General features: G+C 34.1%; 1 protein-coding gene across 4 annotated transcripts in view; it reads right to left on the bottom strand.

The window, feature by feature from the left end:
- Window positions 1-665: 665 nt before the first annotated feature.
- LOC125659583 (neurogenic locus Notch protein-like) overlaps window positions 666-27,635 on the bottom strand; it is a 63,830-nt gene continuing 36,860 nt past the window's right edge. Inside the window, exons 10-14 of one of the 4 annotated variants that reach the window (XM_056150501.1) lie at window positions 26,874-27,005; window positions 6,237-6,353; window positions 3,318-3,434; window positions 1,426-1,626; window positions 666-1,057 (exon numbers count right to left, since the gene is read on the bottom strand). In XM_056150501.1, coding sequence (XP_056006476.1) covers window positions 723-1,057; window positions 1,426-1,626; window positions 3,318-3,434; window positions 6,237-6,353; window positions 26,874-27,005 — 902 coding nt within the window. In that variant the 3' untranslated portion in view covers window positions 666-722. Of the gene's footprint in view, window positions 1,058-1,425; window positions 1,627-3,317; window positions 3,435-6,236; window positions 6,354-24,540; window positions 24,929-25,144; window positions 25,346-26,873; window positions 27,006-27,635 lie in introns of those variants that run through there. The other 3 variants (XM_056150502.1, XM_056150503.1, XM_056150504.1) reach the window with 3 other exon arrangements.

The raw sequence follows: 27,635 nt of genomic DNA, 5'->3' as shown, positions 1-27,635 counted from the left end.
CAAGCTCTTGCATATCGAGAGACCTAAATACCATATACATGTACATGTGATAATGGAATATTGCTACATAAATATGGGAAGTAAAGAATGGAGAAGCTGAAGTCATCCCGTTTGTCATAAAGTTTATTTGATAGTTTCTGCTAGCATCTATGCTCAATAAAACATTTAACTTCAAGTACGAAACAAATGTGGAAGACTCTGTGGTGTCTTTTATTTCGATTTCACTGGGATTTACCGTATAAGTGGAATTTTTAGCGATTTCTCGGTGGAAATGGGTACATATATTTAGCGAGAACTACATGAAGTTAATTTCAGGAAAGATAACTACTACCTCCAATATGTAACAAATTGTTGGCGATGTTCAATTTTAGCGATCTCTTCACTCTTTCTAATTATTTTAAGATTAAACCCTCGCTAAAAATTTTGCCTATACGGTATCGGATAAATACTGTAGGAGATGAAGTGGAGGTTACTATGGTAAATATTTCATAGTTCGCAATTAATCTTACAATAGTCCTCTCCATGATCAATGTCCATAGCGTTTTGTATATATCTAAATGCATGGAAATTTATCTCATTATGGCGACGTCTCTTCAGGAGTAAAACGTAAAACTTCCTTACATCCTTTCTTCCATGAATAGAATTCTAGAAATAAAACAGAAGAATAGATTTTCATGATATTTATATTTTTCGCAGTTACTGCTTTCATTACATAGCATTCATCACTTTTGTGGTGCTTGGGTGTTGTAATGTGACCACGTTGTTATTTCATTATACAGAGCATCTCCTGGACAATCACTGGTACCGACATCACGGTGTCCATAGAGACTGTAACCAGAGGTGACGTAACCGTGGTTAATACCGCATTGTATCAGGTTTTTGATCGCATTTAAGGCTGCGTTATTTGGTTTTCTATGCATGAAATCCCCCATGATGGCGACGCCAAGTCCCCGGCTGTTGTAGCCCTGGGTGTGTGCTCCCACGTGATTCCAACCGCGGCCTTCATAGACAGCACCGTCCTCACCAACAAGGAAGCTGTATCCGATGTCTGACCAGCCTTAAAATGAATTGATATTTTTTCTGGAATTTCCTGTTAATGCAAATTCTTAATGTACTTCATTCAAGTATCCACTTCATTTTCTCATGATACACGATATGTTAAAATAAAAAATGCCGCATCCTGAATAGATTCCATTATATATATATATATATATATATATATATATATATATATATATATATACTGCTATGTATACATTTTTGTAAAGCTTTTGAAGATGTAATGAAAGCGCTAAAGCTTTACGGAGGATTTCTGTGTTTTCTTTTCATATTTTTTAAATATTAGTATCCGATTACTGAGACTCTATTTCAATTTTGGATATATATATATATATATATACACTCTTGTCTTGTCGACCTCTTTACCTCTTGTAGCCATGTGATAGTTCTGGATATTGCGCATTTGTGCTGTACAGGAAGTGAAATCGTGACAGGCATGTCCTTCCGTGTGATGGACGAAGAAGAGACCGACTGGGGTGTTCATAGTGCTAACTTGCGTTGGAGATTGGGCGCCCCAACTGGCGCGGGAATACACTTTGACGTTAGAACACATTCCGCTGTAAGGACCTGTAATTCAGTATTGTCAGTACTAAACCACCGTAATGATAAAGCAATAAATGTGAAAATCGAAAGAGGTCTTCCTTGTCCTAATCTGATCATTAGCTTTAATTTCTGTGCAAATATTCTCAAGTAATCTCAAGTTAATGCGTGTCGTAAAAAGTTCCTTTATTTTATCGATATTAAAGTAAAAATTCAAGTCCCATAATTCTAACTCTATAGCGACATTTCATAAATCTGGAAGATCAAACGTGTTCTTTCTTTGTGCAATTGAAGTATTGTGCATAATATTTATGAAATTGATCAATGCAAATGAAGCTATCCTATGAAATATGAAGATTAATCATTATTTTACTCTATAATGTAAAGTAATTTGAGAAATTAAATGGTTACTTATTCATATCATTAAGCATTTAAATGCATCAAAAATATCATTAACAAAATTGCAAAGCTTTTTAAAAATTACGAGTTGAAAATGTTGGTGGGAATCCAGAGTTAACGTGTGTATTTTTTTCAGGTCAATATCCGATCCATAATGACAATTTTATGGGTATAACATTATATGTAGAGATACATATATACATGGAAAAGTAGGGGAAATGCATTTTTGGATTCATATTCTATAATATTTAGCATTCTTGACCTTTCCATGATAAACTACATGTATATCAATCCGAAACATAAACGTTAGAGAAGAGCATGAGAGATAAATGATACAAAGGGTTCAAATTTGGCGAAAGCAATGAATGCATTTATTCACAATGTCTTCTATAGATATAGGCGTAAACTCCTTGTCAAAACAATTGAAAATAACATCTAGGCATGCATGTACATTCAAGTATGGCATGGTTGTCTTTTCAATTTCAAAATGGAGGAATTGACTTGTCTAACATTAAGTTCATAATAATGATAATTACGAAACGTGTGTTTGCCCGAATTTGATTATGCGAAATCGTTTGTATATGGGAGTTCTTCTTTTTTTTTATTTTCGCCTCTCTATCAGGATCAATCCTTTCACTTCGGTATTCCGAATGACAATACAAAGACAAAAAACTAAACGCTGAACGAACGGTGAAAGCACGCATTGATTGGTTGAATATTATTCAACGTCCCTCTCGAGAATATTTCACTCATATGGAGACGTCACCATTGCCGGTGAAGGGCTGCAAAATTTAGGCCTATGCTCGACGCTTATGGCCTCTGAGCAGGGAGGGATCTTTATCGTGCCACACCTCCTGTGACACGGGACCTCGGTTTTTGCGGTCTCATCCGAAGGACCGCCTCATTTAGTCACCTTCTACGACAAGCAAGGGGTACTGATGATCTATTCTAACCCGGGTCCCCATGGGAGAAAGCACGCAGTGAGCGCATGGTGAACGGTAAACACGAGCAGAATACAAAACTGTAAATGCACGGTAAGCAAACGGAAAAAATGGTAAAATATAACGTTTCAGGGACTGTAAGATTGAGTCATAAACCAAGCCTGTCAAAATAGATAAACCATTTTTTGCCACGGGGTATCTTTCCTAGCACCATCTCTAGACAAGAAAAAAAATAAAACAATAAAAAAATAAAATGAAGCACTGTATGAAAATCACTAAAAGCAGGCGTTAGTTGAACTACTAAATGTATTCAAAATCATACGGTAAATATGGTGAATTACAGCCCTGAATGAAAATATCAAAATATTCTTACAATACCTGAACAACATCGTCTATTCGCTCCCCCGGAACATAACCCCGATTCGTAACTTCCGGAACAATATAGATTGTCCTCTTGACAGGTACCACCGATATTGAGACATGGTGCGTCATTTCCTGTAGATATAAATAGAAACGACACGGATGTAGTACACAATCTAAGAAAGATCGCTGTAACTTTTCTGGAAAAACTCGAACATTTGTATTATATTTATCAGAGATTCAGAAATAAAAGTTTCAGATGCAATATTGTAGAAACAAGTAAAATATATATAGATATATACCTGAAACTGGACGTATAGCACCAACACGCTAATTAGCACAATAAACATGGTGAAATACAGAATGTTAACCAGAAAAATCACTAGCTATAGATACGACATCGCTTTCATTTTGTAAAGAATCATCTTTGATGCACTCATGATTAATAGTATGATAAAATAAAAACACACACATTTATATGTTGTAATATATCTCTAATTCCCACAGCCTGTCTAGTTTAATGAAATAATAAAGACATCCCTTTTACACAAAAAATGAAAAATAATTGACTGCCATCATGAGAAAGGGGATCTTATCTTTAGACGTCACGATTAACAGAAAACGACCTCAACGTTCTTGAATATTAAACGTCGAAATCGCGGGAACGTAAAAAAAACAACCAACAACTTAGTTTGTAGGTTGTATTTGCTTATATCCTCGGTGAATTTTTATATGAATAATCACATGACAAACTTAGAATCCATATATGTCTGAGAAGAATTCTAATAGATATTGCATGTCATTAATTTCCTTGAATAGGTAGTAATAATTCTAATAGATATTGCATGTCATTAATTTCCTAGAATACTAATAATTGTACATTCTTGTAAATTCTTATAGGTTTTCAAATGAAAATGACATACACCATTCAAATGGGTGTGTATATTGAGTCAAAGGATATGTTTTAATCATCTTAATGCATATTGTTTCTAGTATTCACGTAACTTTAATTGAATTTTAGATTAAATATACATTTATACGTTATTATAGCATTTGATTTATCTCGCATATATAGACCTATGTATTGTCATGTATATATACATGCCCAAACCCCATTTTTTTTTTTTGCCAGCATTCTCGAAAAGATATGATTTTTCACAAGATACAATTTTTTCTGTGATGGGTAAATCTGTCATAAGACATGTTTTTAATGATTATAGTGGTAAAGCTGTACAAAATTTGAAAAGTGATTATTCAAACAATTTCTTTAAAAAGTTGTATACATGTATTTGTAAACATTTCTCATTTTACTCAAAAACTTAATAAACATGAGAAGAGTGTACAATACAGAACCATACACAACCGCTACATAATAGGTGAAGATAACAAACAGTGATCAATCTCATAACTCCTATAAAGGTGAAGATAACGAACAGTGATCAATCTCATAACTCTTATAAAGGTGAATATAACGAACAGTGATCAATCTCATAACTCTTATAAAGGTGAAGATAAGGAACAGTGATCAATCTCATAACTCCTATAAAGGTGAAGATAAGGAACAGTGATCAATCTCATAACGCCTATAACGGTGAAGATAACGAACAGTGATCAATCCCATAACTCCTATAAAGGTGAAGATAAGGAACAGTGATCAATCTCATAACTCCTATAAGCATTACAAAATAGAGAGTTGGGAAAACACGGACCCCTGGATATACCAGAGGTGGGATCAGGTGCCTAGAAGGAGTAAGCATCCCCTGTCGACCGGTCACACCTACCATGAACCCTATATCTTCATCAGGTAAACGGAGTTATACGTAGTCAAAATCAATGTGTCAAGAACGGCCTAACAACACGTCAGATAGCATTTGACCCAATCATAGGTTGTATTGGCAAACTTGATCGTTATAACGATTTGGAAATGCTGATTTTAAACGAGACTGTTGGAACCCCTATATTGCTTTTTACTGCGGCTTGAAGGGTGGTTATGCTGCCGTATTTTAAAACATTGCAGTTATATGCATAGAGCAAAATATGACAGAAAGATGGGGCTGTCAACAATCTATGTCTTCCTTACATTAAAATCGCCTTCCCCAGATCTAATGTTTATTTTAAATGTAAATCCATTCAATATTGCGTGATGACAGCTTTCTCAGAGGGGGAAACGCTTACTAAAAAAGTCTAATGAGAATTTCTTAAGGTACAGTCACATACCAAAGTAAAAATTTCTTCAAACGCTTCAACAGACATTCAAATTACCACACCATATGTGACTTTACTGCATTTCAGTCTGACTGCTTTTCTTCAAATGACTTTTTAAGGTTAATAAATTATTTTAAAGTATTACAAATGATTTATTGCATGATAACGGAACGTATTTTTTGTTTTCAATTTAGAATATGATTTTAAGGATATGAAGGTTGAGATACATAAATGTTTCTGTGCCTCAACCGCTGAATACACAATTTACTATGAATGTATAAATCTCGGTAGAAAGAACAACACGTATACTTCCGATGGACTGTCCCTCGTCCCTAAACTATCTCGGGTTCATTACGCCTTCGCTCTACCACTAAGCTACAGCGATCGGTTCGAACCCCAAAGCTCGTGTTTCATATCATAACCATTGGCTTCATTGTCATATTTCTATTTTTGTGCACATAGCAACATAATATGAAGATGTCAGTTTAGTTGCTGTTACGGAAATAACCCAGTAGGGGATATTAAATTATAACCATTCAAAACATATAACCCAATATTGGCCACGGCGTAATTATTCTAGTACCAACGCCAATAACGAAGAATAAATATGAGGCGCTGTATGAAATTCACTAAAAGCAGGCGTTATTTGAACTACTAAATGTACACAAAATCATACGGTAAATATGGTGCATTACAGCCCTGAATGTCAATATCATAAAGTTCTTACGATACCTGAACAACATCGTCTATTGGCTCCCCCGGAACATAACCCCGATTCGTAACTTCCGGAACAATATAGATTGTCATCTTGACAGGTACCACCGATATTGAGACATGGTGCGTCATTTCCTGTAGATATAAATAGAAACGACACGGATGTAGTAAACAGTACATGGAAGATGGCAATTACTGTATGGGGAAAATATTTTGTACTATGTATATCAGAGATTCAGATATGAAAGTTTTGGATAAAATATTGCATGAAAAGGTAAACATCTATAGATATATACCAAAAGCTGAAAGAATAAGGACTAACAATAATTGATACACTAAACATGGTTCAATACATAATGTTAACCAGTAAAATAACTTGTTATAGATAAGAATTGTATTGTGAGTTTGTCTTCTCTCAATTATCAATAGCGGTCTCTTCTCGTGTCGCTTTCATTTGATAAAGAGTCGTCTTCCATACACACATGATTGATTTTATATGATAACACACACACACACACACACACACACACACACAGAGATATAGGTTGTGATATTTTTAAAAAGATAAATTTTTAGTGCTCATAGCCTTGGAGATGTTTGAAAGCTGTTTTTATAGAACAATTTGTTTCTTCTGAACTCCTTTCCAGTGATAATGATATAATCAATGTACCTCGTTTACACAATAAAAAGAAAGAAAAAGAATTGATTGCCATCGTGAGAAAAGGGCTCTTATCTTTCGACGTCACAATTCATAGTAAACGACTTCATAGTTCTTGGATTTGAACGTCGAAATTGCGTGAACATAAAAAACAAAACGAAACTTAGTATGTAGGTTGTATTTGCTTATATCCTCGATGCATTGATTACATAGATAATTACATGGCATTTCCAACATAGAATCTATGTGTGCCTGAGAAGAAGTTTAGTTAGATATTACACGTCATTAATTTCCTTGAGTGGGTCAAATAATAGCATAGTTTTGTAAAGTCTTATAAGTTTTCAAATGAAAATGCTATCCAACACTCAAATGTGTGTATATCTTATAAGTCATACCGATATTTTAAAGCATCGTAATTCATACTGTTTGATGTATTGATGCATCTTCAACTTAATTTTAGATTAAATATACATTTATACATGTTACCAGAGTATTTTACTGATCTTACATGTATAGATCTATATACAGTCATGGATACTTCTGCAACTTACATATATGTAAGATCGATTTAATAGAATAGAATCTATTATCCAAACATACTGATATGATATATTGAACTGTAAAATTAGATTTCTAATAATTCAGCATTTTAATTCAATTTGAAACACATTTTAGGTCAAATAAGGATAATACAGTTACTAATGATTTTGTGGAAGTGTCATGTCTAATACCCAAAGAATGAAATATCAAATGCACTTTCAACGATTAAACACAAATTTATATCGCCATCATAGCAATAAAAATGTGACATATTACATATAGCCTTGATAGATATCAAATAATTTCAGCTTAGAATAAGACAGATTCGTCAATTTTTTTAAATGCTTACGATTTGCCATAAAGGCACGTACATGTAGCATCGTTTTTCAAAGGGAGGTGGGGTGGCAGAAGAAGTTGATTGGTATTGTGGACAAGCCAAAATGTTTTGCCCAAACTTCAATATCGGAGAAAAATTGGGGGTCACTAAGTAGATCTTGTTTTCATGTACAGATGAAAACTTTGCATGTAAAAATAACATGAAATAAATGTTATCAATAAGGAGCGTAGGATTCTTACTTGTAGGAGTAGTATGTTAAGTTTGTGCATGATATTGGTTTGAAGTATTTGAAGAATTTGGTACCATACATAAAACCTAACGGCCAAGTTTCCAGGTCATATGGTAACTAACGTTAAAAAACGAAACACGTCCTTTCATTTTCACACGTCATTTTCCGATTCAGTGAAGAATATGGATTGTCACTACCTGCAGTACCTTTGTCAAATATACAGCCCAAAACCCTTGTTCTTTCGTCAGCATTCTCGATAAGATAATCATGATTTTTCACACGATACAATTCTGTATGTGAGGAGTAGATCTGTCAAAATCATGTTTTTAATTATTATATTGGTAAAATTCTACAAAATTTAAAAGAAGTGTGATAATTTAAGCAATGTCTTAAATAGCTGTACACATGTATGGTATATAAACGTTTGAGATTTTACTCAGAAACTAAATAAACATGAGAACAGTACACAATCAAACAGAACTACAACATGTATTGCTTTTCACTACTGCATGGCTACTGGCTACGGTGTCATGTTGTAATATATTGTAACTATATATGTAGAGCAAAATATGAGAGAAGGGTGGGACTGTCAACCACTTATGTCTTCCTTACATTAAAATCGCCTTCCCAAGATCTGATGGTTTTTTTTATGTAAATACATTCGATGTTGCGTAGTTGCGGCTGTCTCAGAGGAGGAAACACTTACTAAAAACGTCTAATGGGAATTTATGAAGGTACAGTCACATACCAAAGTAAAAACTTCATCAAACGCTTCAACAGACATTCAAATTACCACATCATATAACTTTACTCCATTTCAGTCTGGATGCTATTTATTCAAATGACGTTTTTTAAGTTGAAAAGCGATTTCCAAGTATCACAAGCAATATATTGCAAGGAAACGGAATATATTGATACATAAATGCCTCTGTGCCTTAACAGATGAACATACAGTTTACTGCGCATGTGTAAAGCTCGCTACAGAGAACATCAAGTATACTTGCGCGCCGTCCGATGGACTGTCCCTCGTCCTCAAACCAACGGGTTCATTACACCTTTTATTTTCTCACAATGATTCATGAATATTCATGACTTCAGGAATATCAAAATTCTGCCATAGATACATCAAAGGAAACGTACGTACCATCTATCCTTCTATGTTTAGTAAACCTGAAGTGATTAAAGTTTTTAAATCGAGGCTGGGTACTGACAAACAAGTTGATGGCGCAGGAGTTTCAACAGTCTTCTTTAAAGTCAGCATTTCGCAAAGTGTAGGGTTGTTAAAGCGATCTAGTGTGCCAATACAAAGTATCATTGGGTTAAATGCTGTCTGGCGTTTGTCATACCGATTGTTAGCCGGGCTGTTCAAGGTACACTGATTTTGACTACGGATAACTCCGTTTACCTGATGAAGATATGGAGCTCACAGCCGGGGTGTCTGGTCGACAGAGGATGCTTACTCTAGGCACTTGATCCCACCCCTAGTATATCCAGGGGTCCGTGTTTGCCCAATTCTCTATTTTATATTGCTTATAGGATTTATAAGATTGAACTCTGTTCGTTATTCTTACCTTACAGACACCCATCACTCTAGACAAGATGATCAAAGCTGAACAGAATACGGATGTGGATCGAGCGTAAAGATTGAATCGATGCAATTATTCGTTGTATGCATGAATGTGGATGAGGTTAAAAGGCTAGAAACATTTCCCTGTGTAGTGTGTCGTTTTAAAGATTAATTTTCATAAAACTTAATTTTTTGGTTTATCAGTCTTACTCTAGTAAATATCATACAACATGGAAATTGATAGTGGTAGAGTAACTTGACTATGAATGATATCTCAGCTTCATTTGTTTTAACCGCTAAAGCTAGTATTTTTTGTCGTAACGTATGGCTGTGACGTCATAGTTCTATTTTTGTTCACATGATAACCGACTGTGAAGGTGTCGATTATTTTTGCTGTTGCGGAAATAACAGAGTAGGTAAGATTCAGTCACAATCACGCCTGTCAAAATATATAGCCCACTTTTTTGCCACGGGGTAGTTTATTTAGGACCATCGCCAAAAAAGGAAACCAAATAAGGTGCTGTAAATTTATGACAATCACTAAAAGCAGGGGTTATTTGAACTACTGCATGTACACAAAATCATTCAGTAAATATGGTGCATTACAGTGCTAAATAACAATTCATAAAGTTCTTTCGATACCTGGACAACATCGTCTATTGGCTGCCCCGGAACATAACCCCGATACGTAACTTTCGGAGCAAAATAGGTTGTCCTCTTGACAGGTACCACCCATATCGAGACAAGGTGCGTCACTTCCTGTAGATATAAATAGAAACGATATGGATTTAGTACACAGTACATTGAAGATCGAAATAGCTTTTCTGGAAAAACTATTCAATTTTTTGTATCATGTATATCAGGGATTCAGAAATAAAAGTTTCAGATGAAATATTGCATGAAAAAGTATATATATATATATATATATATATGTATAGCAGACGAAGGAAGTATAAGGACTAATACGCTAATTAATACCAATAAACATGGTGCAACACAGAATGTTAATCACAAAATTCACTAGCTATAGCTATAGATAAGACTTGTATTGTGAGGTCGCCTTCTCTTTATTGTACAATTATCAATACCAGTCTCCTGTCGTATCACTTTTATTTGATAAATATAATCATATTATTACTACTTACGACTTCGCAGGTATGTTAAGACAGTTGATGAAAATCTTTACTGGGATAAAATCCGCGAAACAATGTGACTTCATAATTGAAATAAGTATATCACTAAGTATATATTGAATTCCGATTTTATTGTTTATTCAAGTTTTATTTATACATAAAATAAACCATGCAGCTACTAAGATCCAACGAAATTCGAAATGCTTTACTGCTGTTGTGTAATTTAAACTGATGACGTCATTGACTATACCTCGAGTGACGTTGACACATGCAAGGAAATTTGTTTATATGTGCCATGCAAATATCGACAAGATGTGGAGTATTTGAAATATATGACATGGGATATATGGAATATATATGTGAAACACTGATAATTTATTGATATTAAGAAGGTATGTTGATATCATTCATTGACAATTTTGTTTAACGGGGAAAACATTCCATTCAGTATGTCGATCCGATTTTCCTCTGTCACACACTGAAATAAAACTGCAAAAGTAGCACATTAGGCCGCATACTTTTAGATACTTTTTATACACCGTGTGAAAGGTCATAAACTAATGTACACGACAATTACTGATATAATCGTCTGTTAAGAAAACTTTTAAAGAAAACTGCATAGCATCAGTGCAAAATGTAAAACATGGGCTAGATGCTAGATGGTTTCGTGTTTAAATGTTCAATAATTATTTCTTATTGAAAGTGTTAGGATTCTATCAGTAATTCTGATATACTATGGGTGTTTTACAGTCATTATTTATAACAGTCATGTAATGACGTCATACGAAAGCGCATGTTTGTCATGCTGTTATGATACAAAATGTTCTCATGTAAACAACCAAAATAGTTTGTAAGAGTTAGTAGCTCCCTTTCTTTGTGCAAGACAGAATTTAAAAAAAAATATGCAGTTTGCCTGCATAAATGAAGCATGACCTGCCTTAATATACCCGCGTTGCCCAATATGATTTTTTTTCAAGGACCCCATATATTTCCGTATTACCCCTTACAGTGTCTACATAACTCATAACACTGTATATAGGTTGTAATATTTTTATAAAGATATATCTCTAGTGCTCATAGCCTCCGGAATCTTAACAGCTGTTTTTATAGAACAATTTATTTCTTCTGTATTCCTGTCCAATCATAATGAAAAAATCAATGTACCTCGCTTAATCAAAAAAGAAAAATAATTGACTGGCTTCATGAGAAAAGGGCCCTAATCGTTTGCCGTTTCACAGAAAACGACGTCAAACTTCCTGAATTTGAAACATTAAAACCGCGGTAACGTAAACAAAACAACAACAAAGAACAATTAATTATATAAACAATCACATAACAGTTCTACCATATTCTATATGTGCCTGAGAAGAATTTTAGTTAGATATTATATGTCATTAATTTCCTTGAATGGGTAAAAATGATAGCACAGTTTAGTAAATTCTTATAGGTTGTAAAACGAAAATGATAAACACCTCTCAAATGTGTGTTTATTGAGTCATAACAATATTGTTTTTATCATCTTATGGAAGTTAGTTCAATACTGATCCCATTAGTGTAAACATATTACACATATATTACTGAACTGATTGATTGATCAAAAAGTTCTAAATCTGCATGGTATGACAGTTTCTATTTCATCCAATATATCTTCTATTTCTATACTCCTATACGTGTACTTCAGCTTTATGATACATGTAGTTAAGACTTGGAATTATTTCAAATGCTGTAATTTACTACTTTTGTTGATATATTTTTCCAAGCAGAAGACCGACTCTTAATATAGTCTAAATTAATTTACTAGAAATTTTGTATAAAAATTAAATATTTTTGCCATCAATATTAAAAATCTGATCTCTAACCTCCACTGTTTTAGTTCCATTTCAAACTAAGACAAGACCTTGAAAATTATGTGAAATTTAGAAATTGACATTACTCCTAATATGTCCGTTTCAGGTGGCTCACTACACCTAGAAATAGTTTCTCAAATCAGTACGAATTGATTTGATCATAAAAGATATGACGATATATAATAAGTATATATGCCAAAACGGCAGAAAATATGCACCTTTGGATAAAAACATGATTTTTAAAAACATTTTTCAACACATATGAACAAAAGACTCTGGTGGATTTGAACTCGAAATCTGCGGTTCACCAGCCCAATGCTTTAACCACTTAGCTACTATGATAGACAAACGAATCGATCGATACAAATGATTTTGCAAATCATTTAAATCGCCATCTTGTGACGAAGTGTCATAAAGAGAATATGCTTTAATGTAGTGAGCTACCTTAACCCCCCAAATTTGATATATTGAATTGTTTCGTATATCAAATGCAAATCGGTTGTTATTCATTATTTCCGTTGCTAGTATTAAACTTTTTTATCCGTATTATTAGAAGACATGATTATGCATCTATCTTATATAATGATTAGTTTGTGTTGCTTATGTTCTGTTGTCACCAACAAACGAATCAAATCTAATTGAATAAATCTTGTGTCAATTTTAAGTGCAAAAAAGGTCACGTTTAGAACACTGTAGCTTAATAGCAAACATAGTGACCTCAGTTTCTGTATTTAATTTCCCAATTCTCCTTCAATATAGAAAAGAAAAATACATTTCCTCCAAAATTGACATTGCTCTAAATCTCAGGTGCGAACTTCCTCAATGCATATTGATTCTAGTATTGATGTATCTTTAATTTAGATTTTAGATTAAATATACATTTATACATGTTGCCATGAAAGGTGAAGATAACGATCATTGATGTTTGATTTATCTCACATAGATCTATGTACAGTCATGTATACTTGTAGCATACGTAAGAACGAATTTATAGAACCAATGTATCATCTAAACATACTGATAGTAAATACGGAACTGTTGGTTACGCTGCCATATTGCAAAACATTGTAATTATATCCATAGAGGTAAATATGAGAGGAGAGGGGCTGTCAACAATTTATGTCATCCGTATATTAAGATCGCCTCCCCCAGATCTGATGTTGTTTTAAATGTAAATCCATTTCAGTCGGAATGCTTTTAATTCAAATTATTTTTTAACCTAAAAACGATTTTCAAGTATTACAAGCGATATATTGCATGATAACTGGAAGTGATTTTTTTCATCTAAAGATGTAATCTGATGGATTTGAAGTTTTAGATACATAAATGTTTCTGTACCGCAGCAGCTGAACACGCACGTTACTGTGAGTGTATTAACCTCGCTAGAGAGAACAACAAGTACTCCTGCTCTGTCCGATGGGCTGCCCCTCTCGGACATGGATCGAGTGTAAAGATTGCATGGAATATCTGCAATTATTCGTCGTATGTGAGCATGTGCATGAGGTTAAAAGGGTACAAACAAATAACTGTATGGTTGGCTGCAATAATGTAGCCTTCTCTGATTTTTTTTATTCTGACGTTTTCAGAATAGGGCTACAATTCCATAGTGTCTTCGTAATAGTGCAAACTATTTTTATGAATAACCTGTAATAAATTATGTGTATTTATCACCAATGTTGTTTAAATAAAAAAAAATAACACCAAGTCTGTGCTTTGGCATTTCTGATAAAGGTGTTTTTCATTAAATATCATGTACAACATGCAGAATTCTTCATCTGATCCGCCATACTTGTTATCGTAAGATCTCGTATGTGGATCTACTGAAAAACCTAACCATTGATAATCAGCGCGAAAATGTAGTTATTCGAGCCAATCCGACAAAGAAAGGAAAATCATTTGATGGCTGAAGTAAATGCACTCTGTTGTTCGTTTTTTAACTTGATATCAAATCTTAACCTTTTCAATACAGACGAAATCGGTTTCCCCCTGTACTCGTCCATTGATGTGAACACTACCTTATATATCATATGCAAATTACTTGACAATCGGAAGTTGAAACTTTGATACATCATGCATGGTGCACAAATAGGAATCAAGAAATTGGAACATATCGAAATTGTCAAAAACGATAGAATAAAGCCTCACAAATGATATGTTGCAGGTTGTAAATTTATATATTGACTAAGAAATTTAGAATATCATTTTATTGTCATAAAGAAAGTCCGTAAATCTTTAGAATGATCGAAAACGCTGTGGAGGTGAATCATTCCCGCTTTTACACCATTACGGGGATCCTATGAAGTCCCCCCCCCCCAATCGGAGAGGGCTACATTATTGCAGCTACTGTATGGTGTGTTAATTTAAAGATTAATTTTCATAAACACTCAATTTTTGGTTTATTAAAGTTTTACTCTAGTAAATAGCACACAACGCGGAAATTAATGGCGGTAAAGTACATTAGCTATATTTGTTTTGAGACGTCAATAGGTGAAGTACCACAAATTTACACCTATGCCTAGCGCTCAGGACCGTAGAAGTTAGTGGTCTTTATCATGCCAACAGCTGTCGCGACACGGAACCTCTGTTTTTATGGTCATATTCGAACGACCCATGGTTCTCTTCCAAATACTGAGCGTTTGGCGAAGGAGCAATGTAACCCATGGCAGGAGCGTCGCTGTAACTCACGACATCGCGGTTGCAAGGCAAAACTCTACCACTGAGCTACAACGACCGTTCCGAAGTCCAAACCTTGTGTCTGATATCGTAACGTATGGCTGTGAACAATCTTTCTATGTTTTTCACATAGCAACAGACTTAGAAGGGTTGGTACAGAAATAACCGAGGAGACATATGTAGTACACAGTACATGGAAGATCGTAATAACTTTTCAGAAAAAAACCCTCCAATATCTTATATTATGTTTATCAAAGATTCAGATGTAAAACTTTGAGATGAAATATTGCATGAAAAAGTAGAAAATATATAGATATATACCTGAAGCTGGAAGTATCAGGACTAACATGCTAATTAATACAATTAACATGTCGGAATACAGCATGTTGACCAGACAAATCACCGAGCGTCCTTCCCATAAAAAATTATCTCGATGTATTAATTAGGTATAGACAAGATTTCTATCGAAAGGATGTCTTCTCTGCAGTGTACATTTATCAATACCAGTCTTTTCTCGCATCGCTTTCGTTTTATAAATAGTCGTCTTCAATGAACGCATAATTGATTTTGTGTGATACGCAGTATAGTTTAAATTCCAGTAAGAAGGCGTGCAGTAATCTTTACAGGAATGTGTATTTTCACATCAGACATACACAACAAAATATCACAACTCTTTCAAAATACCATGAACTAAAAACTATTAAGGCTTCTAAAACGCACGGAAGTATAGCACTATACAAAACTTAACATTGAACTCTTTTGTCGTTAATTTAATCTGACGCCTTGATATATAAGTTAAGAAATTAATCGTAATGCACCTGTCATCATCATAGTCTGACGCATTTCATTTGCAGTAAATGGCGGATCAACTGATTTTTCTTCGTGAATTATTTTGACTTTAAAATGGAAAAATGTGTGCGATAAATGCATGTATAAGACTATTCATTTTAGAACAATTCCCATCTTTCACATTCACTGAACAAATTTCTATTTATCCTGTTGGAAAACACTAATGCTATATTTATTGATAAGTGGGCTTATGGATGATTCTCACAAATCGATTTATGGCAAAGATATACCTTTACTACATCAATAGGGGGTTTCTTAAAAGTTAATCAAAGACAAACCTTCAATGCATCAATAGGGGGTTTCTTAAAAGCTAATTAAAAGAGATATTTAGTTATTTGAAAAGTACTGTTAAAATGATGAAATTTTAGAAATAAAAACCATTTATTTCAAATCAAACTGTACTTAATTGACTGGCAAAAATTTCACCACGCCATACAATATTAACTCAACAATTATAAATCGAAATCTGCAGAACTCCGCAGCATTTTTCATGAAATATAGATGTTGTTTAAAGCTTTCATGAATTAAAGTTTAAATTTCAACCTCATTATACTTTCGAAATTTATTGATGACTTCAATGTCGCAAGTGTATTTGAAAAAATTAACCGTCATCAATATGCAGTTCTAGTTATTCATATTTTGATCTAATCTCAGTAAAGTTACAAAAATGTTCCATCCGTCCTAATAAAGCATGTTTTTCAATTTTTTAATATATATATATATATATATATATATATATATATATATATATAAAGCACTAAAATGACCAACGACACGAACGAGATCGTCAAATTTCCCTTCTTCAGGACAAACGAAAAGAATTACATAATGTGGTCAATATCAACAGAACATAATAACAAAAACTACATATAAATACATCTAGCACTACAACTACACTAATCTACAAACGTATTTACAACGCAGACTACATGTTTTTGGTCTTTAGGCTTGTCAATCAATTTGGATCAGCTCTTTGGACGAATAAGGCATGTCCTAATTCGCTCCACTTTTAACATTGATTGGCAAGCCTTTTCTTCCTTTTCTTTTCGTTTGTCCTGAAGAAGGGACGGGGCGTCCCGAAAATTTGACAATCTCGTTGTTCGTGTCGTTGGTCATTTTAGTGCTTTGTATAATTTTTTGTATTTGACCTTGTATCCATGTTGTGGATCCGACACTCTGAGGTATCGGGTGTTGTTGGAACACAGTCCATATATATATATATATATATATATATATATATATATATATATATATATATTAATACATATTGTTTCTAATATTGATGCATCTTAAGCTTAATATTAAATCAAATATAATTTATACAGTTTACCATAGTATTTTATTGATGATGAATATAATGAATTAATAAAATTGCTCTATCATCCAAACATACTGATATGTTCTATGGACCTGTAAAATTAAATTTTTAATAATTCAGCATTTCAATGTAATTTGAGACAAACATTTCAGGTCAAATAATGATCATACAGTTACAAATTATTTTGTTAAACTTTTATGTCTAAGACATACTCGTCGACAAGGTCAGGCTTACTCCTCCTAGGCACCCGATTCCACCTCCAGTATATCCAGGGGTCCGTGTTTGCCCAACTGTCTATTTTGTATTGCTTATGGAAGTTATGAGTATGATCACTGTTTGTTATCTTCACCTTTCACCTTAAGGATGCAAATATTTGATGTACTTTTCATGATTAAACACAAATTGATATTGCCATTTAAAGAAATAACAAATGTGTGTAAATTACATGTACACAATCAATATCAAACAATTCGTTTTCAGCTTAAGAAATATACATCAATCTATTTATAGAATGCTCACGATTTATAATAAAGGCACGTAGCATCGTTCTTCAAAGGGAGGCGGGGTGGGGAAGCAGTTGGTTAGTATTGTGGACAAGACTAAATATTTTGTCCAGACGTCAAAATCCGAGAAAAATTGGGGGTCACTAAATAAATCTTGTTTTCATGTAAAGATAAATAACTTTGCATTTAAAAATAACGTGAAATAAATGTTATCAATAGGGACCGTAGGATTCTTACTCGTAGGAGTAGTATGTAAAGTTGTGAATGATATCGGTGTGATGCATGTCAAGAATTCAGTAAAGCACATGAAACTTAACGGCGCAGTTCCCAGGTGATATGTCAACAATGGTTGAAAACCGAAACAGGGCCTTTCATTTTTGCATGTAATTTTCCGATACAGTGATTAATATTTATCACCACTACCTACAGTACCCTTTGTCAAATATACAGCCCAAACCCCAGTTCTTTTGTCAGCATTCTCGAAAAAATATGATTTTTCAAAAAATACAATTTTGTCTGTGAAGTGTAAATCTGTCAAAATCATGTTTTTAAATGAATATATTGGTAAAGATCTACAATCTTTTTTTTAAAAAGTGTATTTAAGATTGTATTATCTCTTTAATAGTTGTATACATGTATGGTATATAAACGTTTAATATTTTACTCAGAAACTAAATGAAAATGTGAGTCTGAACAGTATACAATCACACACTGCTACATGTATTTGAATGTGCCTACCATTGGATCCTCGTATCGAAGATTCATTAGCTGTTGATAAAAACAAACTTAAAACATATCTTTTTAAACCTGCAGGTTTGGACTGTCAACAATTTATGTCTTCCCTACATTAAATCGTCTTCGCCAGATCTGGTATTTGTTTTAAAATTAGCTCCATTCGACTGTGTGGTGGCCGTTGTCTCAGAGGAGGAAAAATTTACTGAAAACGTCTAACGGGAATTTCTGAAGGTACAATCTTATACCAAAGTAAAGAGCTTCAACAGACATTCAAATTACCACACGATGTGACTTTACACCATTTCAGTCTGAATGTCTTTTATTCAAATGAGGTTTTCTAACTTGAAAAGCGATTTCCAAGTATTGCAAGCGATATATTGCATGATGATAGAATGTATTTGCTTAATTTAAAATATAATCTTCTGGATATGACGTTTGGATGCATAAATGTTTCTGTACCTCAACAGCTGAAGACGCAGTTTATGGTGAATCTATAAACCTCGGTAGAGAGAACAGCAAGTAAACTAACTGTCTCGGGTTCATTACATCTTTTATTTTCTTATAATAATTCGTGAATATTTATGAATATTCAGGAATTCAGGAATATCAAAAGTCCGCGTTAGACACATCAAAACAAACGTACGTATCATCTATCCTTCTGTGTTTAGTAAACCAGAAGTGATAGAAGACTTAGATAGGTTATATGAGGAATGTGTTTTGGTTCCACCTGACAAAGCTTGTAACAACATTGTCTTTGTTAGTAAGGCTCATTATATTACGAATGTATTTTAAACGAACTTGGAATTAATTCCACTTTTGGTAACCGTACTTGTACTCCAACTGCACTTTCAAAAATGAATTTTTTCAAACCATGCATCAGTCTTAGACACAAATCTTTGCAAACAAAGATACATTGCAGAATCCAGTAAATGTTCTACCAAGCATCCATACATCTTTGCGCCTCACGAAAATATGAACAGCTGTGATGGAGAAACTTGAAACGTCCTGTGCCACTACATATGCCAGAAGTGATGTAAATCAAATGTGGATTCTAAATGCTTCTAAAGAACTTTTCGTAAATTTGAAATCTGAAAGTTTTTCTCAAATCAACACCATAAAAATGTATGACGTTTCAACACTTTACACGACCATTTCTCACGATGAATTAAATGCTAGAGTTTTTGACATCATAGATAGTAACTTCGTCAACCAAAATGGAAAAGAGAAATATTCATGCATGTATCTAGTGATCAGTCATCCAAAAATTACTTTGTTAAACATCACTCTGATTCTACGCACAGCTAATCTGAAATTGAAATAAAAATATACTGGAGTTCCTCTTCTTCGTACTCTTTGAAGATCAGATCTTCCAACAGTCTGTTGAAATTTCCATGGGCATGAATTGTGCTCCTTTGTTAGCTGACTTGTTTTTATATTCTTGTGAAGCAGAATTTATTGAAAAACTTCTACGTGAGAAGAAAAAATCTCTTGCTGAGGCCTTCACTGTAACATTCAGATATGTCGACGTTTTATCTATTAACAATAATAACTTTCATTCATATGGTGATCCTATATATCCCTGTGAACTCGATAAAAAAGACACCACAGAGTCGTCCTCTTCTGCTTCATACTCATGGATACATGATTTTTCACAAGATGCAATTTTGTCTGTGAGGGGTAGATCTGTCAAAAGTTATGTTTTTAAATGATCATATTGGCAAAGTTCTATAAATTGTTAAAAAATATGCGTGTTCAAGCAATCGTTTAAATAGTTGTATACATGTACATGTATTTGTAAACGTTTATTATCTTACTCAGTAACTAAATAACAATGTGACGTGTGAACAGTGCATACTCATACACAACATGTATTGTTTTTTACTACTGCATGGCTAGTGGTTACGCTGCCATATTGTGAATCATCGTAACCATATCCGTAGAGCAAAATATGAGAGAAATGTGGGGCTGTCGACAATTTATGTCTTCCTTACATTAATATCGCCTTCCCCAGATCTGATGTTTGTTTTAGATGTAAATCCATTCGATACTGCGTGGTAGCGGCTGTCTCAGACGAAGAAAATCTTACTATAAACGTCTAATGGAAATTTCTGAAGGTACAGTCACATACCAAAGTAAAAGCTTCATCAAACGCTTCAACAGACATTCAAATATTTGCACCATATGCGACATTACTGCATCTCAGTCTGACTGCTTTTATTCAAATAACCTTTTAAAGTTAAAACATGATTTCCAAGTATTACAAACGATTTATTGCATGATAACGGAACGTATTTTTTGTTTTCAATTTAGAATATAATTTTATGGATATGAAGGTTATGATACATAAATGTCTCTGTGCCTCAACAGCTGAATACACAATTTACTGTGAATGTATAAACCTCGGTAGAAGAACAGCAAGTGTACTTGCGTTGTCCGATGGACTGTCCCTCGTCCCCAAACTATCTTGGGTTCATTACACCTTCGAATTTCTCCCAAAAATTCATAAACACACCAATCATTCTAGAGAAGAGGACCGACGCTCCAAAAGGGCCTCGGACGTGGATTGAGTGTAAAGATTGCATCGAATGGAAGGAATTAGTGGATGATGTCAAAAGGCTGCACACCAGTTCCTGTGTAGTGTGTTGTTTTAAAAATTAATTTTCATAAAACTCAATTTTTGTTTATCAACGTCTTACTCAAGTAAATAGCACACAACGTAGAAATTGATAGTGATGGAGTAAAGTAATTATTAAACCCCAAAACTCGTCTGTTTTGTGTTTTACGTCACGTCGAGAACTTTTTTTTTACACATATTGAGACGTCATTAGCTGTAGTTGAAGTACCAGTAATTTAGACCTATGCTTAGCGCTCACGCCCGTAGTAGTTAGAATTCTCTATCGTGCCAATGCAGGTATTTCGAAGTACCAACATTCATTGCAATAAATTCCACTGTGGTTTTGTCAAAGAGACGTCTGCTGATCACGAAAAGCTGATTACAATGTGTCATCATCGAACTGTTGATTTATACTGCTTGAGAATGCCTCTGGGTCTGGCTAAAGGTTAAATAACTATATACATAATATCATAAAAAATTCGTTTAAGCAATGAAATTATAATTCATAAGAAAAGGATACATGTACTGTCAGGTAAGATCGTTTTTAAAAGATCCAGTCAAAGATGTACAGAGCCTCGCTCTGAAGAATGAATTGTCGCCGATAGGTATTGTCTCGTATTTAACCTTAATTTCATTCATTGATCGATGTACATGTGTTGAAATTGAGTTCTAAACATCTAAATAAAAGGATTGTGTAAATGTGAATTTAAATCTGGAATGCCAGAATTGATGCTGTGTCATTTTCGTGCAAATGTACCAGCGTTCAGATTGTTGGAAATTGAAATACTTACCATTTCTATAAAGCGTTTCTTTTCTCTAACAATAGGAGATTGACTAGAACTACTCTAGCGGGACTAATACCCATACAGGACACATTGGATGGTGGGAAATAGTGAATTTGTGCTCATTGAAGAATAAATACATCCTTTTGACATAAATATTGTGGAAAGCAATTACTGTAAATACCAGACTATATTTTCAGCAGTAGCGTGTTACTCAGAATATTGAAGATACACTTGATATAATTTCTGAATGATATTACATGGATAACTACTATTCATCGTACATGAGATATACTGGTATACAAGAAAACTTTCAATATAAGCAAGGATCATAAACATTTTAATATTTCTTTTCCAAAGGAAAAACCTTTAATTTTATTAAGTTGAAACACTATCTTTTAATGCTTTGGAATGTAAGGAAATCAGAAGTGTATATGGAAACCTAGTGACCTCAAGAGAACTAGTTAGTAAAGAAATAATTCATACATGGATGGATAGTTCATGCATGGATGAATGAAGATGGTGAAAGCATTGAATGGGAAGGAGATATTCTAAGTTTACAAAATGGAGTATTTAAAGTAATTAGGATTTAGAATCAACAAAACTGGACCATTCTTACACTGCTATATGAACATCTATTGGAAAAGATTATACATATACAATAAGGACAGATAACTCTTTGCTTCTAAACCAGAGTATTTTAGTTTAAAAACAAATTTGAGTTATCTCTCTTTGATCCCAAACCTGCTGATAAACGTTCATAACTAGTATGATTTGCATATTTACTCAGCAATGACCGATGAAAATTCATTTGTTTTTAACTAAGTTTAGCTCTTCAATAGAATTGTTTTTACATACATTTTTTGGTTTTAAATTTGTGGAATAGCTATTTAATAAGCCATTTATATAGATCTCGAAGTTCTTTAATTCGTATTCGGGATAAGTCTACGTGGACAACAACCTCCTCGTCACCCTTTGACAGTCTCTCTATTTCGGATTTCAGGTAATCTTTCGCACGTTTGTTCTGAGAGTTTTCAAGTCGAATTTTAGAGTCACAAATGAATTGACAGGTTTCAATTTTGGACAAAACAGACATTACTGTTAAGTGTGTTATCTGGTCACTGTTTAAGATAATTAGTACTAATATGGATTTTTAGCAATACTGGAGAACTTTTAGTACGTTCGAAATCACAAAACCTTTTTTCAAAATCAACAGCAAAAAAAAAAAAAAAAAAAAAAAAAAAAAAAAAAAAAAAAAAAAAAAAAAAACACAACCCTCCCAAAACAACGTTCAACGTAGAGAGATTTCCCATCACCATTCAGGTCAATAAAGTAAAATTTGGAGTTTTTGACTTCACGCACAACTGATTTAAACAATAAAAGGTTTATTCGGAAATCTTGTCCAAGAAATTACTTGTTAAATACCATTCTGATTCCACGCAAAAGTCAATTAAATTTTACAATTAAAAGATGCTTTGGTTCCTCGTTGGCAATATCTGGGTAGTCGTTCGAGATCAGGTCTTCCAATAGTCTGTTGGAATTCCTATGGTCATGAACTATGCTCCGTTACCAGCTGACTTTCTTATGAAAGGAACAGTGATCAATCTCATATCTCTTGGTTAACGTCCCTCCCGAGAATGTTTCACTCATATGGATCTCATATATCATATAAGCAATATAAAATACAACATTGGGCAAACACGAGCTCCTGGATATACCAGAGGTGGGATCAGGTGCCTATGAAGAGTAAGCATCCCCCTGTCGACCGGTTAAACCCGCCGAAGGCACTGTATCTTGATTAGGTAATTGGAGTTCTACGTTGTCAAAATCAGTGTGTCGTGAACCGCCTAACAATTGGTATGAAACAAATCAGACAGCATTTGACCCAATGATAGGTTGTATTGGCAAAATACATTGTTATAACGACCATAAAATTTCGAAATGCTAACTTTAAACGAGACTGTCGAAACCCCTGCACCATCGACTTGTTTGTCTGGCAGAATTCATTCATTAATAAATCATGCTAATAATAAATCGTTATAAAGACACAAATGCCTTATTATGACTCCCCTTTTCAGAGGGGAGACAAAGTGTTTTAATATATAAAATTCCATGATAAGACAGTGTGTCACTTGTCATTTTTGATTACCTTTAACCTTGACCTTTATTGTAAAGGTAATTTTTGTCCGGACCATAACGTTTTCCTCTTTTAAGATAGGCCTTTGATGTTTGGTTTGTGGGTACACCATAAGACAGTGCGTCACGTGTCATTTTTGATGAACTTTGACATGACCTTTTATGTAAAGGTCAAATAAGAGAATGGATTAGGAGATGAAGTGGAAGTTACTCTGATAAATATTTCATGGTTCACAATTACAATAGGCCTCTCCACGATCAATGCCTAGAGCGTTTTGTATATATCTAAATGCATGGAAATTTATCTCATTATGGCGACGTCTCTTCAGGAGTAAAACGTAAAACTTCCTTACATCCTTTCTTCCATGAATAGAATTCTAGAAATAAAACAGAAGAATATATTTCCATGATATTTATATTTTTCGCAGTTACTGCTTTCATTACATAGCATTCATCACTTTTGTGGTGCTTGGGTGTTGTAATGTGACCACGTTCTTATTTCATTATACAGATAATCTCCTGGACATTTACTGGTACCGACATCACGGTGTCCATAGAGACTGTAACCAGAGGTGACGTAACCGTGGTTAATACCGCATTGTATCAGGTTTTTGATTGCATTTAAGGCTGCGTTATTTGGTTTTCTCTGCATGAAATCCCCCATGACGCCGACGCCAAGTCCCCGGCTGTTGTAGCCTTGGGTGTGTGCTCCCACGTGATTCCAACCGCGGCCTTCATAGACAGCACCGTCCTCACCAACAAGGAAGCTGTATCCGATGTCTGACCAGCCTTAAAAAGAATTGATATTTTTGTTTTGGAGATAGCGAACAGTTAATGCAATTTCTTAATTTACTTCGTTCAAGTATCCACTTCATTTTCTCACGATACACGATATGTTAAAATAAAAAATGCCGTATTCTGAATAGATTCCATTATATATATATATATATATATATATATATATATATATATATATATACACTCTTGTCTTGTCGACCTCTTTACCTCTTGTAGCCATGTGATATTTCTGGATATTACGCATTTGTGTTGTACAGGAAGTGAAATCGTGACAGGCAAGTCCTACTGTGGGATAGACGAAGAAGAGACTGACTGGGGTGTGCATAATGCTCACTTGTGTTGGAGATTTGGCGCCCCAACTGGCGCGGGAGTACACTTTGACGTTAGAACACATTCCACTGTCCGGACCTGTAATTCAATATTGTCAGTACTAAACCACCGTAATGATAAAGCAATGAATGTGAAAATCGAAAGAGGTCTTCTTTGTTCTAATCTGATCATTAGCTTTAATTTCTGTGGAAATATTCTCAAGTAATTTCAAGTCAATATGTGTCGTAGAAAGGTCTGTTATTTTATCGATATTAAAGTAAAAACTCAAGTCCCATAATTCTAACTATAGCGACATTTCATAAATCTGAAAAATCAAAAGTGTTCTTTCTTTGTGCAATTGAAGTATTGTGCATAAAATTTATGAAATTGATCAATGCAAATGAAGTTAAACTATGAAAAATGAAGATTATTGATTTTTTTTACTCTATAATATAAAGTAATTTGACAAATTAAATAGCTATTTATTCATTTCATTAAGCATTTAAATGCATTAAAAAACCTCATTATCAAAATTGCAAAGCTTTTTAAAAATTACGAGCTGAAAATGTAGGCAGGAATCCAGAGTTAACGTGCGCATTTCTTTCAGGTCAATACCCGATCCATAATGACAATTTTATGTGTATAGCATTATATGTACAGATACATTTATACATGGAAAAGTAGGGGGAAATGCAGTTTTCGAATCATATTCTATAATATTTAGAAATCTTGACCTTTCCATGATAAACTACATGTATGTAAAACTTATACGGTACCAATTTTGATGCAGCAGATGCACATTTCGACACATAATGTCTCTTCAGTGATGCTCAATCCGAAAAAGAAACGTTAGAGAAAAACAATTACAGTATTGTATGAGAGATAAATGATACAAAGGGTTCAAATTTGGCGAAAGCAGTAAATGCATTTATTCACAATGTCTTCTATAGATATAGGCGTAAAATCCTTGTCAAAACAGTGGAAAATAACATTTAGGCATGCATGTACATTAAAGTGTGGCATGGTTGTCTTTTCAATTTAAAAATGGGGGAATTGACTTGTCTAAGATTAAGTTCATAATAATGATAATTACGAAACGTGTGTTTGCCCGAATTTGATAATGCGAAATCGTGTGTATATGGGGTTTTTTTTTTGTTTTTTTAATTTTCGCCTCTTTATCAAGATCAATCCTTTCACTTCGGTGTTCCGAATGACAATGCAAAGACAAAAAACTAAACGCTGAACAAGCGGCGAAAGCACGCATTGAGCGCACGGTGAACGCTTAGTGAACGGTAAACAAGAGTAGAATACAAAACTGTAAACAGAGAGCACACGGTGAATACACGGTGAGCAAACGGAAAAATGGTAAAGTATAACGTTTCAGGGACTGGAAGATTGATTCATGAAATCTTGTCAAAATAGATAACCTATTTTTTGTCACGGCGTAGTTTTCCTAGCACCAACGCCAGCAAAGAAGAAGAAAAAACAATAAAAAAAATAAATTGAGGTGCTGTATGAAAACCACTAAAAGCAGGCGTTATTTGAACTACTAAATATACTCAAAATGATGCGGTAAATATGGTGTAGTACAGCCTTGAATGAAAATATCATAAAATTCTTACGATACCTGAACAACATCGTCTATTGACCCCCCCGGAACATAACCCCGATACGTAACTTCCGGAACAATATAGATTGTCATCTTGACAGGTACCACCGATATGAAGACAAGGTGCGTCACTTCCTGTAGGTATACAGCCTGTAAATAGGAACAACATGGAAGTAGTACACAGTAAATGGAAGATCACAAATAACTGTTTGGGGAAAAACTCCAATATTTTGTATTATGTTTATCAGAGATTCAGAAATAAAAAATCAGATGAAAGGTGAAGATAACTAATAGTGGTAAATCTCATAACTCCTACAAGCAATATAAAACAGAGAGCTGGGTAAACACATACCCCTGGATATACCAGAGGTGAATCATGTGTCTAGGAGGAGTAAGCATCCCCTGGCAATCGGTCCCGCCCGCTGTGAGCCCCATATCTTTATCAGGTAAACGGAGTTATTCGTAGTCAAAATCAGTGTGCCAAGACCGGCCTAACAATCGGCATGAACCACGTCAGACAGCAATTAATCCATTGATAGGTTTTATTGGCAAATTAGATCGTTATAACGACCATAAAATTTGCGAAATGCTGACTTTAAACCAGACTGTTGGAACCACTGCGCCATCGACTTGTGTGTCAGTAGCCTGCTTCGATTCAAAAACTGACCATAAGCAGAACAAGTTCTTACGTATCGAATCAGTTGAGAGATGTAAACAACATAAAAAGGTGAAAAAGTAAAAGATGTATAGATATATTCCTGAAGCTGGAAGTATTAGGAA

Source organism: Ostrea edulis, chromosome 9, assembly GCF_947568905.1.
Source record: "Ostrea edulis chromosome 9, xbOstEdul1.1, whole genome shotgun sequence".
Taxonomy (NCBI): Eukaryota; Metazoa; Mollusca; class Bivalvia; order Ostreida; family Ostreidae; genus Ostrea; species Ostrea edulis.
This window is presented reverse-complemented; position numbering and strand designations above follow the sequence as displayed.